Source organism: Pelophylax lessonae (genome assembly GCF_965119305.1).
Source record: "Pelophylax lessonae genome assembly, chromosome: 9".
Classification (NCBI taxonomy): Eukaryota; Metazoa; Chordata; class Amphibia; order Anura; family Ranidae; genus Pelophylax; species Pelophylax lessonae.
Genome location: NC_138776.1, coordinates 117,807,864 through 117,827,872, shown reverse-complemented (window position 1 = coordinate 117,827,872; position 20,009 = coordinate 117,807,864). Strand labels below are relative to the sequence as shown.

The window sequence follows — 20,009 nt, the reverse complement described above, 5'->3', positions numbered from 1 at the left end:
TAGATGAGGAGTAGGGGGGGTATGGAACAGGCAGCACCCTCAAACCTTCAGAAGTATGAGATGAACCCCAACAACTTGGAAAGGTGGATCTCTCTCACACGTACCGACACAGACTATCCCGCAATTCAATTGATCCTCAAAGGTTTTTATTGAATAGCGGAATAGGAAATATGATCAAAAAAAGTGTATGTATCTCGCACGTACACAACCACACTAGGCCCCAATTACTATTGTTTGTACCCCTAAAAGGCTAGATGAGGAGTAGGGGGGGTATGGAACAGGCAGCACCCTCAAACCTTCAGAAGTATGAGATGAACCCCAACAACTTGGAAAGGTGGATCTCTCTCACACGTACCGACACAGACTATCCCGCAATTCAATTGATCCTCAAAGGTTTTTATTGAATAGCGGAATAGGAAATATGATCAAAAAAAGTGTATGTATCTCGCACGTACACAACCACACTAGGCCCCAATTACTATTGTTTGTACCCCTAAAAGGCTAGATGAGGAGTAGGGGGGGTATGGAACAGGCAGCACCCTCAAACCTTCAGAAGTATGAGATGAACCCCAACAACTTGGAAAGGTGGATCTCTCTCACACGTACCGACACAGACTATCCCGCAATTCAATTGATCCTCAAAGGTTTTTATTGAATAGCGGAATAGGAAATATGATCAAAAAAAGTGTATGTATCTCGCACGTACACAACCACACTAGGCCCCAATTACTATTGTTTGTACCCCTAAAAGGCTAGATGAGGAGTAGGGGGGGTATGGAACAGGCAGCACCCTCAAACCTTCAGAAGTATGAGATGAACCCCAACAACTTGGAAAGGTGGATCTCTCTCACACGTACCGACACAGACTATCCCGCAATTCAATTGATCCTCAAAGGTTTTTATTGAATAGCGGAATAGGAAATATGATCAAAAAAAGTGTATGTATCTCGCACGTACACAACCACACTAGGCCCCAATTACTATTGTTTGTACCCCTAAAAGGCTAGATGAGGAGTAGGGGGGGTATGGAACAGGCAGCACCCTCAAACCTTCAGAAGTATGAGATGAACCCCAACAACTTGGAAAGGTGGATCTCTCTCACACGTACCGACACAGACTATCCCGCAATTCAATTGATCCTCAAAGGTTTTTATTGAATAGCGGAATAGGAAATATGATCAAAAAAAGTGTATGTATCTCGCACGTACACAACCACACTAGGCCCCAATTACTATTGTTTGTACCCCTAAAAGGCTAGATGAGGAGTAGGGGGGGTATGGAACAGGCAGCACCCTCAAACCTTCAGAAGTATGAGATGAACCCCAACAACTTGGAAAGGTGGATCTCTCTCACACGTACCGACACAGACTATCCCGCAATTCAATTGATCCTCAAAGGTTTTTATTGAATAGCGGAATAGGAAATATGATCAAAAAAAGTGTATGTATCTCGCACGTACACAACCACACTAGGCCCCAATTACTATTGTTTGTACCCCTAAAAGGCTAGATGAGGAGTAGGGGGGGTATGGAACAGGCAGCACCCTCAAACCTTCAGAAGTATGAGATGAACCCCAACAACTTGGAAAGGTGGATCTCTCTCACACGTACCGACACAGACTATCCCGCAATTCAATTGATCCTCAAAGGTTTTTATTGAATAGCGGAATAGGAAATATGATCAAAAAAAGTGTATGTATCTCGCACGTACACAACCACACTAGGCCCCAATTACTATTGTTTGTACCCCTAAAAGGCTAGATGAGGAGTAGGGGGGGTATGGAACAGGCAGCACCCTCAAACCTTCAGAAGTATGAGATGAACCCCAACAACTTGGAAAGGTGGATCTCTCTCACACGTACCAACACAGACTATCCCCCAATTTAACTGATCCCCAAAGGTTTTTGATTAAATAGCGGAATAGAAAATATGATCCCAAAAAAGTGTATGTATATCACACGTACACAACCACACTAGGCCCCAATTACTATTGTTTGTACCCCTAAAAGGCTAGGAGTAGGGGGAGTATGGAACAGGCAGCACCCTCAAACCTTCAGAAGTATGAGATGAACCCCAACAACTTGGAAAGGTGGATCTCTCTCACACGTACCAACACAGACTATCCCCCAATTTAACTGATCCCCAAAGGTTTTTGATTAAATAGCAGAATAGAAAATATGATCCCAAAAAAGTGTATGTATATCACACGTACACAACCACACTAGGCCCCAATTACTATTGTTTGTACCCCTAAAAGGCTAGGAGTAGGGGGAGTATGGAACAGGCAGCACCCTCAAACCTTCAGAAGTATGAGATGAACCCCAACAACTTGGAAAGGTGGATCTCTCTCACACGTACCAACACAGACTATCCCCCAATTTAACTGATCCCCAAAGGTTTTTGATTAAATAGCGGAATAGAAAATATGATCCCAAAAAAGTGTATGTATATCACACGTACACAACCACACTAGGCCCCAATTACTATTGTTTGTACCCCTAAAAGGCTAGGAGTAGGGGGAGTATGGAACAGGCAGCACCCTCAAACCTTCAGAAGTATGAGATGAACCCCAACAACTTGGAAAGGTGGATCTCTCTCACACGTACCAACACAGACTATCCCCCAATTTAACTGATCCCCAAAGGTTTTTGATTAAATAGCGGAATAGAAAATATGATCCCAAAAAAGTGTATGTATATCACACGTACACAACCACACTAGGCCCCAATTACTATTGTTTGTACCCCTAAAAGGCTAGGAGTAGGGGGAGTATGGAACAGGCAGCACCCTCAAACCTTCAGAAGTATGAGATGAACCCCAACAACTTGGAAAGGTGGATCTCTCTCACACGTACCAACACAGACTATCCCCCAATTTAACTGATCCCCAAAGGTTTTTGATTAAATAGCGGAATAGAAAATATGATCCCAAAAAAGTGTATGTATATCACACGTACACAACCACACTAGGCCCCAATTACTATTGTTTGTACCCCTAAAAGGCTAGGAGTAGGGGGAGTATGGAACAGGCAGCACCCTCAAACCTTCAGAAGTATGAGATGAACCCCAACAACTTGGAAAGGTGGATCTCTCTCACACGTACCAACACAGACTATCCCCCAATTTAACTGATCCCCAAAGGTTTTTGATTAAATAGCGGAATAGAAAATATGATCCCAAAAAAGTGTATGTATATCACACGTACACAACCACACTAGGCCCCAATTACTATTGTTTGTACCCCTAAAAGGCTAGGAGTAGGGGGAGTATGGAACAGGCAGCACCCTCAAACCTTCAGAAGTATGAGATGAACCCCAACAACTTGGAAAGGTGGATCTCTCTCACACGTACCAACACAGACTATCCCCCAATTTAACTGATCCCCAAAGGTTTTTGATTAAATAGCGGAATAGAAAATATGATCCCAAAAAAGTGTATGTATATCACACGTACACAACCACACTAGGCCCCAATTACTATTGTTTGTACCCCTAAAAGGCTAGGAGTAGGGGGAGTATGGAACAGGCAGCACCCTCAAACCTTCAGAAGTATGAGATGAACCCCAACAACTTGGAAAGGTGGATCTCTCTCACACGTACCAACACAGACTATCCCCCAATTTAACTGATCCCCAAAGGTTTTTGATTAAATAGCGGAATAGAAAATATGATCCCAAAAAAGTGTATGTATATCACACGTACACAACCACACTAGGCCCCAATTACTATTGTTTGTACCCCTAAAAGGCTAGGAGTAGGGGGAGTATGGAACAGGCAGCACCCTCAAACCTTCAGAAGTATGAGATGAACCCCAACAACTTGGAAAGGTGGATCTCTCTCACACGTACCAACACAGACTATCCCCCAATTTAACTGATCCCCAAAGGTTTTTGATTAAATAGCGGAATAGAAAATATGATCCCAAAAAAGTGTATGTATATCACACGTACACAACCACACTAGGCCCCAATTACTATTGTTTGTACCCCTAAAAGGCTAGGAGTAGGGGGAGTATGGAACAGGCAGCACCCTCAAACCTTCAGAAGTATGAGATGAACCCCAACAACTTGGAAAGGTGGATCTCTCTCACACGTACCAACACAGACTATCCCCCAATTTAACTGATCCCCAAAGGTTTTTGATTAAATAGCGGAATAGAAAATATGATCCCAAAAAAGTGTATGTATATCACACGTACACAACCACACTAGGCCCCAATTACTATTGTTTGTACCCCTAAAAGGCTAGGAGTAGGGGGAGTATGGAACAGGCAGCACCCTCAAACCTTCAGAAGTATGAGATGAACCCCAACAACTTGGAAAGGTGGATCTCTCTCACACGTACCAACACAGACTATCCCCCAATTTAACTGATCCCCAAAGGTTTTTGATTAAATAGCGGAATAGAAAATATGATCCCAAAAAAGTGTATGTATATCACACGTACACAACCACACTAGGCCCCAATTACTATTGTTTGTACCCCTAAAAGGCTAGGAGTAGGGGGAGTATGGAACAGGCAGCACCCTCAAACCTTCAGAAGTATGAGATGAACCCCAACAACTTGGAAAGGTGGATCTCTCTCACACGTACCAACACAGACTATCCCCCAATTTAACTGATCCCCAAAGGTTTTTGATTAAATAGCGGAATAGAAAATATGATCCCAAAAAAGTGTATGTATATCACACGTACACAACCACACTAGGCCCCAATTACTATTGTTTGTACCCCTAAAAGGCTAGGAGTAGGGGGAGTATGGAACAGGCAGCACCCTCAAACCTTCAGAAGTATGAGATGAACCCCAACAACTTGGAAAGGTGGATCTCTCTCACACGTACCAACACAGACTATCCCCCAATTTAACTGATCCCCAAAGGTTTTTGATTAAATAGCGGAATAGAAAATATGATCCCAAAAAAGTGTATGTATATCACACGTACACAACCACACTAGGCCCCAATTACTATTGTTTGTACCCCTAAAAGGCTAGGAGTAGGGGGAGTATGGAACAGGCAGCACCCTCAAACCTTCAGAAGTATGAGATGAACCCCAACAACTTGGAAAGGTGGATCTCTCTCACACGTACCAACACAGACTATCCCCCAATTTAACTGATCCCCAAAGGTTTTTGATTAAATAGCGGAATAGAAAATATGATCCCAAAAAAGTGTATGTATATCACACGTACACAACCACACTAGGCCCCAATTACTATTGTTTGTACCCCTAAAAGGCTAGGAGTAGGGGGAGTATGGAACAGGCAGCACCCTCAAACCTTCAGAAGTATGAGATGAACCCCAACAACTTGGAAAGGTGGATCTCTCTCACACGTACCAACACAGACTATCCCCCAATTTAACTGATCCCCAAAGGTTTTTGATTAAATAGCGGAATAGAAAATATGATCCCAAAAAAGTGTATGTATATCACACGTACACAACCACACTAGGCCCCAATTACTATTGTTTGTACCCCTAAAAGGCTAGATGAGGAGTAGGGGGAGTATGGAACAGGCAGCACCCTCAAACCTTCAGTATGAGATTGTGTTCACTGTACCCCACAAAGATTGAGTTCACTGCACCCCACAATGATTGTGTTCACTGCACCCCACAAAGATTGTGTTCACTGCACCTCACAAAGATTGTGTTCACTGTACCCCCCAAAGATTGTGTTCACTGCACCCCACAAAGATTCTGTTCACTGTACCCCACAAAGATTGTGTTCACTGCACCCCAAAAAGATTGTGTTCACTGCACCCCAAAAAGGATGTTGTTCACTGCACCCCAAAAAGGATGTTGTTCACTCCACCCCAAAAAGATTGTGTTCACTGCACCCCACAAAGATTGTGTTCACTGCACCCCAAAAAGATTGTGTTCACTGCACCCCAAAAATGATTTTGTTCACTGCACCCAAAAAAGGATTTTGTTCACTGCACCCCAAAAAGGATGTTGTTCACTCCACCCCAAAAAGATTGTGTTCACTGCACCCCAAAAAGATTGTGTTCACTGCACCCCACAAAGGATTTTGTTCACTGCACCCCAAAAAGATTGTGTTCACTGCACCCCAAAAAGGATGTTGTTCACTGCACCCCAAAAAGGATTTTGTTCACTGCACCCCAAAAAGATTGTGTTCACTGCACCCCACAAAGGATTTTGTTCACTGCACCCCACAAAGATTGTGTTCACTGCACACCAAAAAGGATTGTGTTCACTGCACCCCAAAAAGATTTTGTTCACTGCACCCCAAAAAGATTGTGTTCACTGCAGCCCAAAAAGATTGTGTTCACTGCAGCCCAAAAAGATTGTGTTCACTGCAGCTCACACACAGAAAAATGGATGTGGATCACTGACACCTGCCTATCTCCAATCCCACACCACACAGCAATATCGATTGTAGTTTGTAGAACACAGTTTCCCTAAAATTCAGCAGACTCTGTCCCTAACAGGATTGAGAAGAGATCGTAGATCAGGATTGAGTGCAGACCCCACCCCGCACACAGCAATATCGATTGTAGTTTGTAGAAGACACTGACCCTATATAATTCAGCAGACTCTATCCCTAAAATGCCTACAACTCGCCCTGCCTAAACACTCCGACCTGTCCCTCAATTCTATCCGGACACAAATGGTTTTTTCCTGCCTATCTTTCCCTAATCAGCAGCCAGCACGTTGATGTGTGCTCTGTCCCTGAATCTAAGCAGCATAATGACGCCGCTGCGGCTGCCTCGAACTTATAAAGACTTGGTCACATGCTTCAGACGGCCAATCACAGCTACTGAGACATTTGCAGGCATGGCTGGGATGGCTTAAGGCACACCAGTTAAACGATTGTTGATTGGCTGTTGAAAGCCCGCCATGAAAAGAGCGCCAAAGCATGCAAAACCCGGAAATAAAACGACCGAACACGGATTTTTACCCGAACATACAGTAAAGTGTCCGTGTCCGTGTTCGGGTACAAAAAATCCAATTATTCGGTACGAACACGAATAATACAGTCCGTGTTCGCTCAACACTAGTTAACAGCTCTTTGGGTTATTTGTGGACACTGGGTGTGGTTTTTATTTTTCACATCATTTTTATGAACAACTGTATGAGTTCACTTTTGATTGTACTTTATATTTGTGCATTCAGTGATTTTTTTTTTATTTTAATTAATGTCAACAGCAGAAATATATTTTTTGTTGTGCATGGGTATATTTTTACGGTAGTCACAGACTGTTTTTTCCAGATTTTTTGCACACTGTTTTGGTTTTATAAAAATATATTTACATTTACATGATTTGTGCTTCATTGTATGCCATGCAATGCAGGGATGGCTCAGTGAAAATGGTTGCACTGACAAATAGATGGGTGACTATCTAGCCCGAGAATAGATAAAACAAAAATTTGTCAAAGACTTCCCTACTATCCATTGCATACACTTTAGGATAAGTGTAGCGACACTTCAAAACTCCAAAAGGTTAAAATGGCGATGTTTTATTAATTAGGCTGATCCAACTGCCTTTGTGGAGTCAGAAAATTATATTTTTGCCTTTGTTCCAAATGTGTGTTTTTCCATACATACTGTACATATGGAGGTTTTTTATTTTTTTTTTTTTTTTACAGTAAAAGCTTGCATAGAAAGTATCATTGCAGTAAATTAGATAATAATTCCACAAGCTAGTTAAATACCCTCTATAGTATTATACAATACATTTAATTTCTACATATATTATTATTATCATTATACAATACATTTAATTTCCCATAAACAAAAAGAGTAACATAAAATTCTTGCAATATTCCCAGTATAAAAAAGCAAAACATTAACAAAGTGTTAACATAACAGCTGTGAAATAAGTATTTTGTGCTCACTGAGAAACAGTATGTGCTCAGTGAAAGCAGTTATGTACTGTATGCAGCATAGAATGTACGGTATGCAATTCTACATTATGGGCATATATTGGACTCTAAACTTCAATACAGTTGTCCTTTGTTTCTATAAAAAGGTTTTCGTGAAACCGTGGCATATCAAGAGCAATCTAATTTATTGTTCATAAGATGGACAGGCACTATAGGATATATAAATACTATAATACTAGCCTATACTATAATAGGCATTATAGTTTAATCATTTTTTGGCAATTTTTTTTTATTTAAATTTCTTATGAATGGTTGGATTCACCCCTTTGCATTTGTCCCCCGATGCATTTTCTTTTAAAATCAATGGAATTGTATCAAAACGTATGTTGATGCACATTAACTTACACTGTTGGGCATTTTCACTGCACCGCAATGAATTGTATTAAACATCATCGTGCATCATAACGCATATGACCTGTCGATGTGTGACATTGTGTGTGCTGATGCATGCCTTAATCATGCATGCCTTGGGATTTGCCCTGATGCATTTCCATTGGTTTCAATTGAAGATGCATCAAGCAAAAATGCAAAGTTATGCATTTAGCCATAAATCATTCAATTAATATCATTGAAGTTTCAAAATAAACATAACTGCTTCCCCCTGTTGCTAGAACTTCCTTTTCATTTGTGTACACTGTCTGAGACAAATGGGCAGAGTGCACCATGACTCTTTCCAAACATGTTGTTAAACAGAAGCTGGATGAGGGATTATTTAACTCTAGTGTGCATGATGGGCACTGATAGGCAGCACTGACAGGCATCACTGATAGGCAAACAACTGAATCACCCAAGCACTCCCTCAGATGGGAATAGTAGGCGTGCTGCTCTCCTCAGGTGGGGAACTCCAAACAGAAGTGCATATGGAAGAGAAAAAGAGGCACGAACACCTAGTGCATTACCATTGGACACCTTTGAAACTTTTTATTTTTATTAAAATGGCAAAAACATACTCACAGACCTGAAGAGCAAAAATCGCATTGAATGAGTCCATCACATGTGGAAGTGATTGTCCCTGTAATTGGACCGCTGACGCGCTTCGGAAGACACGCTCCCTTCCTCAGAGCTCATTCAATGCGATCTTTGCTCTTTATGTCTGTGAGTATGTTTTTGACATTTTAATAAAAAGTTTTAAAGGTGTCCAAGGGCAATGCACTAGGTGTTAGCACCTCCTTTTCTCTTTCATAATCACTGATGGGCACTGATAGGCGGCACTGGGCACTGACAGGCATCACTGATGGGCACTGACAGGCCTCTCCTCACGCGCTGCCAGCATGGAGAGAATTGCCTATAACCAGTAAATCCTGTTTACATCATAATCAGCTTTGATTGGACACAGCTGATCACATGGTAAAGTGCTTCCATAAATCGATATTTACTACGATCTATGATTAGCTGCATCTGAAGGATCACAGAACACTCCTGATGCATCCTGCAGGGGGCACGCAAACCAGAGGATGTCATATGTCAGCCTCCCAGGTAAAGTGCGACCGTGCTGTAGCTGTCATTCGGCTATAGTGCAGTTGTGAACAACTTAAAGGAACCTTCTAATTACGGGAAAATAGAGGCTGCCATTGGCGATTTCCTTTTGAATATACTAGCTGCCTGGCTGTCACTAGACTCAAAATGTTCATTCAATACTAGTATACTGAGCCTTCTTAAACCTCATCACCAACAGGTTACAAGTGGGAAATGTGAAATATTTAATAAAGGGTAGACCCTCAGCTATTATATTGCTGTTAATACTTCAGCACACACATTATAATCTAACTGTATAATCACCTTTAGATCTACCAACAGCTATGTAGGGCAAGGAACTACATCACTTGATACACATTAATTGAATAGTTTAGGTAGGTCTTTATAATATACAGCTTTGTAGATAAGTATAAAGTTGATTATACAAAGATTTTATGGTTAGATTGTAATGTGTATGGTGAACCTTACACATCAGCAGGTAATGCAAGCTGTGGCTCAATGTTCAAACACCAGTGAACCAGGCAGCCTGGGAAAGCATTTGGCAAAGTAGTATAAGACTTAATATTTTTTTTTTCAGCCGTAAAAGAAGGTGGAAAATAGGTCTGCTTTAGGGTTGCTCACAAGGCTATTTAATTTCAGCTAAAGTGATACATATTTGATTTGGGTGTGAGGTATGGGATATTTGTGCACATTTGTTTTAAAATGGGGAAGGAGAAAAGGCACCAAGCAATCAGTAGTGTAAAACGGTTTATTAGGTGTACATGAAAAAAAAAACATAGTGACCGGTTCAACTCACAGGATTTATACAGGAAGACAATCTGTGCCTGGATGGGCTGTGTGGAGGATCCCGCATGGGATCGTGAAGTAGTCCTTGCCACAGCGGGGGTTCGGTGGAGACAGACGGGAGAAAGCTGGAACCACAAGCTGCACGGAGCATTTTGACAGCTGTCAAGACCTGGAGTGGAACTGACCAATCAGAGCGTGTTTAAAGTGGAAGTATCGTTGTTTTTTACCTTTTACCTACAGGTAAGCCTATAATAAGGCTTACCTGTAGGTGTAATTAATATCTTCTAAACCTGCAAGGTTTAGGAGATAAAGCAGCGGCAAATGCGCTCTGAAGCTCCTTGCCGGAAAGTAACTCCCGCGCATGCGCGGGAGTGACGTCGTCGTGGCTCCGGCCACTCACAGCGCCGGAGCCGCCAAACCAGGAAGAGACACCGAGGGAACATGACGGCTTCCTCAGCGGTGATCGGGTGACCGTGTCGGGGCTTCATTTTAAGGGAAGTATTTCATAATGAGCTAGTATGCAATGCATACTAGCTCATTATGCCTTTGTCCTGTACGTTTTTTTTTTTCGGTGAGGATACAACCGCTTTAAGAGGTTCGTCATGCCTCCTACTTCAGCCGATGCTTTAAAGTGGTAGTAAACTGCAGCATTAAAAAAAAAAAAATCCCCTGCAAGGCAATTGCATATTGTACTAGTATGCATCCCCTTTAGTTCACTCACTGATGTATTCAGCTCTTTAACATATCTAAATATGTAGGATCAGTATGGCACCTGCTAGTTTTTTCTGCTCCATGTCTACTCTAGCTAATGGTTCTCTTTATTGCATCTTCAGTGTACCTAAATTTTGTGTAAAATCCAATATTTGATAATTATTTAAGTTTTGGCATTTTAAACACCCCACTCTGTAAAATTAGATTCAAGTACTTGGGTAGTAAATACAGAGGTTGTGTTCTTTGAAACGACTTCACATGGAACAACTCGACCACATAGCTGAAATAACTGGACAGTAAGCAAATAACACAGTGGGGGCTACATTCTCACAAATAGAAATCCAGGGGTTGTTTTACTAAAACTGGAGTGCGCAAAATCTAGCGCAGCTGTGCATAGAAACCAGTCAGCTTCTAACTTAAGCTTGTTAAATTAAGCTTTGGCGAAAAAACCTGGAAGTTGATTGGTTTCTATGCAGAGCTGCGCCAGCTATTAAACTCTCCTGTTTTAGTAAATCCTCCCCAAGTTGTTGTGTTGAAATAAAACTCTTAATTAAAGCCCCACTAAATACCTTCTGTCTCCCACCCTCCCTCCCTATTGATCTAATCTGTGGGGATATGTATTTTTCCTGAAAGCAATTTAGCTAAAATGTTCAAGGTCAGCTTCACACTCTGCGTTACGTTAATAAACCTGCATTAATACAACATATTATTGCACATTAAAGTGCACTGCATTAAGACAGCACATTCATTTTAAATGGACTGGAAGCACAACTTAACACACAAAAACAGACAAAGCAAAATGTATAGCATGTGCACTGCACTGCGGGTGTAATGGCAGCTATTGTAATGGTGAATTTCATCGCACTCCCCATATTACCACAGTTTTAGTGATTTAAAAAAGAACTATTGCTAATAATAGCCAAACATATTACAATCTTAATTCTATTGCAGGTTATAGAGGCAGAAATCTATTTTATATAGACAACCAAAACATTTTGGCCGATTTTATGACTAGGGAGTGCCTTTCTGAGATTATACAGTACATTCAGAAACCTATGTAAAATATCTATGTATACCACTCAAAAAAAATTAAAGGAACACTTTGAAAACACATCAAATCTCAATGAGGAAAAAATCTCATTCTGGATATCTATACTGATATGGACTGGGTAATGTGTTCTGAATGAAAGAATGCCACATTGTTTGATGGAAATAAAAATCATCAACCTACAGAGGGCTGAATTCAAAGACGTCCCGAAAATCAAAGTAAAAAAATGATGCAGTAGGCTAGTCCATTTTGCTGAAATTTCATTGCAGCAACTCAAAATGGTACGCAGTCGTTTGTATGGCCCCCAAGTGCTTGTATGCATGCCTGACAAAATCCTCCTAAGGAGACGACGGATGGGGAGGGGCAAAGACAATCATGACACCCGGCAGCTCTGTGGAGTCAGGAGCCTGCAGTGTGTGCTAGTGGTTTATGCATACAAACAGAGATTGTTTATAAAAGGTATAAGCACTATTGCGATTTTTTCACTTAAGGTACCTGGATATCAACAAGCGGAGTGGGGTGACGTAAAAAGAGCAATCATTGACCGCTTATTGGCAAATTTTGCTCGAGCCCAGTCAGTCAATTGTGCTCAGGTTAATTTTTCATCTATTGAAAGCACAGGGCACCAGTGGTGGACCTGCCAATTCTGGTGTTCATTGGTAAATTCCAATCGAGCTTCACGGTGCTGGGCAGTGAGCACAGGCACTCTCATGAAGTCTGTTTCTGATTGTTTGGTCAGAGACATTCACACCAGTGGCCTGCTGGATTTTGTAGGGCTCTGGCAGTGTTCATCCTGTTCTTTCTTGCACAAAGGAGCAGATACCGGTCCTCCTGATGGGTTAAGGACCTTCTATGGCCCTGTCCTAGCTCTCCTGGAGTAACTGCCTGTCTCCTGAAATCTCCTCCATGCTCTTGAGACTGTGCTGGGAGACACAGCAAAGTTTCTGGCAATGGCACGTATTGATGTGCCATTCTGGAAGAGTTGGACTGCCTGTGCAACCTCTGTAGGGTCCAGGTATCACCTCATGCTACAATAAGTGACATTGACAATAGCCAAAGGCAAAACTTTTGAAAAACGGTCAGAAAAGATGAGTAGGGAAAACAAAAGTCAGTGGCCTCAACCTGCAAAACCATTCCTGTTTTGGAGGTTGTCTCATTGTTGCCCATCTAGTGCAACTGTTAACTTCATTAACACTAAAGCAGCTGAAACTGATTAACAATGCCCTCTGCTACTTAACTGACCAGATGAATATCCCAGGAGTTTATTTGACTTGATGCTATACTCTGATCAAAAAGTGTCCCTTTAATTTTTTTTGAGCAGTGTATTTTCTTAATTTGCTCTAAAAATACTCCCTGATATTACATTTGTAAGGGTGTAAAATGCATGCATATAACGAGATTATTCTTTGTCTGTAAAAACACTTGTCCTTCTAATCTTGTTAGTGTTTAAGTGCAAATTTAGGCAAAGCCGAACTTATAGTCGTTTAACTACTAGTTTATTTTGTGAACAAATAAAAACAGTAGAAACCATAATTTGCATTTCCCCTTCTTTTGTACAAAGGAAATGGTTGATGTCCATTTCTCAGGGGCCTGCAGTGCTTGAAAAAAACAGCCATTGCTGTAGATTACTTTCAAATGTTTCTGCCTGCTGTCATGCAGGATACTTAGGGCAGCAGGAGAGGCCACAAGCTGAGAAAAGTATCAAGTAAAACACTCAAGAATATTGACAAAATAAACTCTGTCACAAAACTGGGCAGCTGAGAATGCATGATGAAAAGGATACAAACAGGGCATTATAAAGGTCGATAGATCATTGACTGTCTAAATGGAAAACACTTTTAGTTTGTCCAACAGACCCAGTGGCAACAGCAGATTTATTTAGCTGTTTAGTTAGCTTGAATAGGACTACTTCAAGCCTTTCTTTAGTCACTGGCAACTTCACCGAACATTTTGGCTTGTAGTCTAGTCTAGGACAAATATAGATAAAATATGTCCTCAGGCCACCCAGGAAAGTTCACAGACATTATTTGAAAGACCAGCATTTCAGGGCTGCTCAGGTCCTCTTCATCGGTAATGCAAAATTTCACTTTAATGTGATGTTTCAAAAAGAAAAAAAAAAGCTTTGAACTTTGCAGCAGGTTCTTAGGTGTTCAGGGGCATTTTTGATCTATGTTCTGTACTGATGCCAGTTGGGAATTGCTACAACACCCTAAAAATCTCAGGGTCTGATTTGGTATGATGTATAATGGTATTCTATTGATTAGTTAATAAGATGTTTGGTAGTGAAACCTCCAATAATTTATCCCAAAGTAATCTCTCATAATCTCTTGTAATCCTTTTGCCCTACTAAATTTACTGAGGTTTATGAAAAACAAAATTGTCAACAGGTTCAAGAGTCCTCAACTTACATAAAGATTTAAAATTACAATTATTTAAATCTTCCATGGTTTTATACAATAATAAATTGGTTACTTGGTCAACTGGTCAGTCCTAGTTAGGGATTTAGCTCTAGTTAAGTAATTGACAATATTGTCACTTTAAACCTATCTAATGCATTTGGTTCATATTATAATTTTCAGTATCTTACATTTAGCACATATACAAAATCCTTTATGACAAAAATATAGGGCTGCTACTGCTACTGTTCTTCAGATATGCTAAATACTTGGCTGGCTCTAGGTGTAATATTTTCAGCGTACCTGATCTGCATGATTTTTGTGGGACTCAAAAAGCATGGAAACCAGGTCAATAGAATATCTATGAACTTAAATGTTTTCAAAGATAGACTATAGTAACCCCAGATTTTTATTGTGACATGCCTTCTTTAATGCATCAAGCCACATACAAAAGTTAAAATGTCGGATGCCATTTTATTAATGGTACAAATCCAGCCTCTATTCCATTATTTCTCTAAAAATCATGATGCAACTAAACATGCCTATATGTATATATTTACTCCCGCCGGCCCCCCTCCCACCGCTTTCCATTGGTTTCCATGTTTTCCTTGGAGGATCGGAAGCCCCGGAAACTGATCCACTACTGGCGGTGGCTCGTGACAGAAATAAACAAAGGGAAAATGGCCTCTGCTCATCTCTATGGGGGGGGGGGGGGGGCAATGTAAACAGGGCATTCGATCAATGGGTTTTTTTCTTAACAAATGTTTTTTATTGTAGAGGAGAGATGTAAGGTTTTATAAACCCCTGATCTCCCCATAAAGAAGGCCTTTCAAGCTTTATTGTTTTTTTCAAGAAATGTATACATTTCTTGCGATAGCAATATAAGTGATAAAAAAATAAAAAATAAAGGGACAAGTGTAAAAATAAATAAATAAATTAAAATAAATTAAAAAAAATGTAATTGCCCCCGTGCTTGCGCGCAGTGGTGAATGCGTATGTAGGTCACTCCCACATATGTAAACGGTATTCGCACCACACTGGTGAGGTATTGCCATGAATGTCAGAGCAAGAGCAATAATTCTAGCACTATACCTCCTCTGTAATTCTAAACTGGTAACCTTTAAAACATTTGAAAGCATCACCTATGGTGATTTTTAAGTGCTGTAGTTTGGCGCTATTTCATTATCGTGCGCAATTTTAAAGCATGGCATGTTAGGTTTCTATTTATTCGGCGTAAGGTCAGCTTTAATATTTTATTTAAAATGCAGCCTATATTGTGTTTTGTTTTTTTAATTCATTAAATTGTATTTTTTTCCATAAAGATGGAGTTTGAAAAGCCGCTACGCAAAAATTGTGTGATATAAAAAATTGCAATGATCACCATTTTTTTCTCTAGGGCCTATGTAAAAAAAAAAAAAAAATACATCATGTTTGGGGGTCCTAAGTAATTTTCAAGCAACAAATACTGATTTTTACTTGTACACAGAGTGTCAGGAAAATGCCTGGTCTTCAAGTGCATATTATGTATGTTTGTTAGATTTTTCTGGATACTGTTGTTTCCTCCCACAATTTTCCCCTGAATTGGCCCATATGAGTTTGCATAGATGTCAACTATTTAAGGTTTTCTGGGACAGTCCTGCATCTCCACCCTCTGTATTTATGATGCTGTGTCCTTAGATCACAGCATCATCCTTATTTGAGTCACTGAGTGTGCACATTAACTAAAAAAAAAAGGGTGTTACCTGTTGGCAATTCGGGCACAACTATGGTCTGAAAAGCCAGCTGAGGCAATCATGGTTGTGCTTTGGCAGTTCTGAACAACCCAGAAAGTGGAAGTGGTCTGGGTAAGATCAGAATGTGGGTGTGGTGTTAGGTGGACAATTCAAGTGTAGGCCTTGGGCAGGGGTGACCATGTCATATGGATAGGGAAAATTATGTTGATTAGTGTGGCAGGAACATTATATTGTGTCCTTAACTTAAAGGGAGCTTTAAGTAAAACATTATATTTTGTAGTTCTGTGTAATACGGCAACACCATATAAATACATTAAATGTCACAGTGTAAATGAAACTAATGATTCACATTTACATCATCACACCTTACAAATAATTAAAAATATGTGCACAGTTTCAGAGACATATTACTCTTCAATGGGCATCTTACCTCCTCTAGTACATCAGCTAGCTTACTAAGTATTTCTTCAGGAAGGCTCTGGAATGTTGGTACACTAAAAAAAAGAATGGGTGAATATGGTAAGGATAAAAGGAAATAATAATAAGTAATAATACATATGCATTGTGTCTGCCCAAGTTATTCCCCACAATTATACCATTACTAGTTTACAGTATCCTCCTATTCACATATAGTTTAACTCCTGTTTACAGTTGCAAAGTGTTCAAAAAGTGCAAGTTTTAGGTAAGTGGTGGAAGGATGCACTGGAGTTTAATTTCTGTTGAGGCCCCAATACTATTTCTGTTCCTTTGCCACAGTTGTAAAGTAATAATAATAATAATAATAATAATAATGTTATTATAGTTGCTAATAATATTATTATTGCTTTTATTTTTGCTTTATACTTCTGACTATTAAGAAAAGCAAATAAGCAACTATTCTACTGATATTTACTGATGCTCATTCAGAAGGCTTGTTCTATGCTCTTAATCTCTCAATGTAATTCTTCCTATCTGCTATCTTGAGTTATATCTTAATGTCAGGTTCTCTAAGCTGGAGGGTTTGTCTGATAGACATAGCCAATAAACTATATCTAACTTGTCAAAGATTCTCCTAAGTCCCTTAGACACAGCAGTGTATTATTAAAGAAACACAGGCTGGCACACAGTAGTATGAAAGTGCATGCTAAAATTCAAGGCATTAAATCAATTATATTACACTCAGTTAGCTAGGAGATCATCTTTCTTATTTAACCTCCCTGGCGGTATGATTCTGTCAGGAATTACATACCAAAAGCGGTACAATTCTTTTCATGGAAATTTGGCGTTATGTATTATAGGCCTAAAATTCTTAGTAATTACTGACTTAAACCTGACCAAAATAAGACTCTAGTAGACATCCCAGATGTGATAAATTTGAAACACAAACGCATGAATTATAATCGAATCAATAATATAATTTTATTATATAATATATAATATATATAATAAAATTATATTATTGATTAGATTATAATTCATGCGTTATATCATCTTTGATGAAACGCGCCAGGACGCGGCGTGCTGACGTCATCCCCACGTGATCCACCTTTGAAGGATGGGCGAGCGGAGCCGTCCAGTCGGCGGCTCGCACATCTCTCTGTACATGCTGTTTTTCTTCCGATGTTTGTAAGTTTCATTCCTTTTTTCTATTAAACTTAATTTGGGTTTTTACACTATGGCTCTCTCCTCTGTGTTCTCCGGCTGTTCCCTGATCCACCTCTGAGCCCTGAGCCCTTTGGAGAAGCCCCGAGTTGAGTGTCAATCACTGGATTCCCATATCCATTCATCCATCTGTTGAGCTGGTCGATTCCACCTGGGAGCTTGAGCTGAGCTTTACATCCCTGCCTGTTTAACCATTGAAGTTGGTAAGAGTATCCATACACACCACTGGTCATTCAGTCTGCATGTTTGGTGTCCCTCTTTTCTCTGTTACTTATACATCTGGTAAGCAGCCATCTTCATTGGATTGACACCCCATACACTCCTTTGCCTGCTCTTTATTCATTTAGCATCCGGTAAGGGGTACCTACGGAGTTTATTTGGTGTTTGGTGTCTTATTCCCCCTTATGCACTGACTCTCCCCCCACGAGACCTGTTGTGTGCACATCACTTGGGTGTTTTTTGTTTGTTTTTTTGGTTTTACGCTATGGCGTTTGCCTTGCTTTATTTTTCATAAATTCAACCTACACGTTGCTGGAGTTCCATACTGACATCACGAGGTCCCTTGATTCCCAACATCTGAGGCGTATCTGGAGTCTCCTCTTACTGTTCGGCCTTATATTATTTTATTTCTGGTAAGCGGTACCTGAACAGGGCTTGAATACTATTTCTTGGTGCTTAACCTCATTTAAGTTGGATTTACACTATGGTGTCCATTTTCTTTTTACCCTAATGCCCCCTGCTGAATAGTGTGTCACATCCGCGAGGATAATTGAATACTCATCACTTGGCTTCTCTTTATCAACCATTTGGTAAGGGGTACCTGCACAAGTCTTCACAACTTCATTTTGTCATTGGACTTTTTTATGGACTATTTCAGTTGATGGTTCAACATACAGCGCAGCTTATTTTTTACTATTTACTACAATATATATATATATATATATATGTGTGTGTGTATATATATATATATATATATATATATATATATATATATATATATATATGTGTGTGTATATATATATATATATATATATGTGTGTGTGTGCATATATATATATATATACATATGTGCATATATATATATATATATATATATATATATATATATATATATATATATATATATATATATATATATATATATATATATATACATATATATATATATATATATATATATATATATATATATATATATATATATGCATATATATATATATATATATACATATATGCATATATGCATATATATATATATGCATATAATATATATAATATGAAATGTGTTTTGTGTTTTGTGCAACTTTTTTTTTTTTTTTTGAAATTCCCTCCCTAGTTCCGCTCCCATGCAGCATTGCTGCTGCAGGGAACGGAACTAGGAATTGATCACACCGACGGAGACCGACGGAGAGCGGCGGGATCTCGGCTGGCGATCACAGCAATGAGAGATAATCGCTGGATCGCCAGGAGAAGGTAAGAGAACACCGCTGCACTCTCTACACATCCACCCCGAGCGTGACTCGGGGTTACCGATCCTGGTATGAAAAATCCACCCCGAGTCACGCTCGGGGATACCGCCAGGGAGGTTAAGAAAAATTTGGGCTATTGTGGGTAATAAAATAAGTCTCAGATATAACAAACTATGCAATATTATAGAACCCTTAAAATGATTTTAACACTGAAACTCCTTAAATACATCTCCAAAAAACACAAGAAGTTTTAAATACCTTTTTACGCTTAAGGCTATCATAAATATTGAACAGACACAAGCATTACATTTATTTAAATGGTACTTCAGTCAGAATTAATTTCCTTAAGTATCCCTCACCTCCTTCAAGTAGAAGTAGTTTAAAAAGTAATTTGTGAATTAAAATACCATAGTACTTTTAAATATATAAAGGAATTGCCTTTGCAAATATAAACTCCAACCTCTGCCTTCTGATTCTGATGAATTGAATTCATTAGATGTGAATGTAACACTTGTGTTTTTATTTAGCAGTAAAAGGCCTGAATTGACCAGTGACAATAATAAAAGAACTAAAAAAAACTTTAGGAAAGAGGCACAATAGTATAGTTTGTGATTTTTCGCAGTAGCACCAAAACAGGGTACACAAAAACACTTCAATACCACAGCCTTACATTCAACCTATCCGCCCGCCCATCCCATGTTTAACATTAGGACTCTACATGGACACATCAAGAAGGGACAAAAAAAAAGCTCTGAAGGTGTGGGGGCCTTCATAACATATCTTCTGCCAACAGTACCATTGTGGCCTGCAACGTACCAGCCATAGTAAAATTACCAGCCCTTTGGTTAC

The 20,009-nt window shown here is 39.7% G+C and overlaps 1 protein-coding gene across 4 annotated transcripts in view; it reads right to left on the bottom strand.

Annotated features, from left to right (window-relative positions):
- Positions 1-20,009, bottom strand: part of PRKG1 (protein kinase cGMP-dependent 1) — a 1,462,571-nt gene that overhangs the window by 256,417 nt on the left and 1,186,145 nt on the right. For all 4 annotated transcript variants that reach the window (XM_082269170.1, XM_082269171.1, XM_082269168.1 and 1 more), the window contains exon 5: positions 16,481-16,544. In XM_082269170.1, coding sequence (XP_082125296.1) covers positions 16,481-16,544 — 64 coding nt within the window. The remainder of the gene's footprint in view (positions 1-16,480; positions 16,545-20,009) is intronic.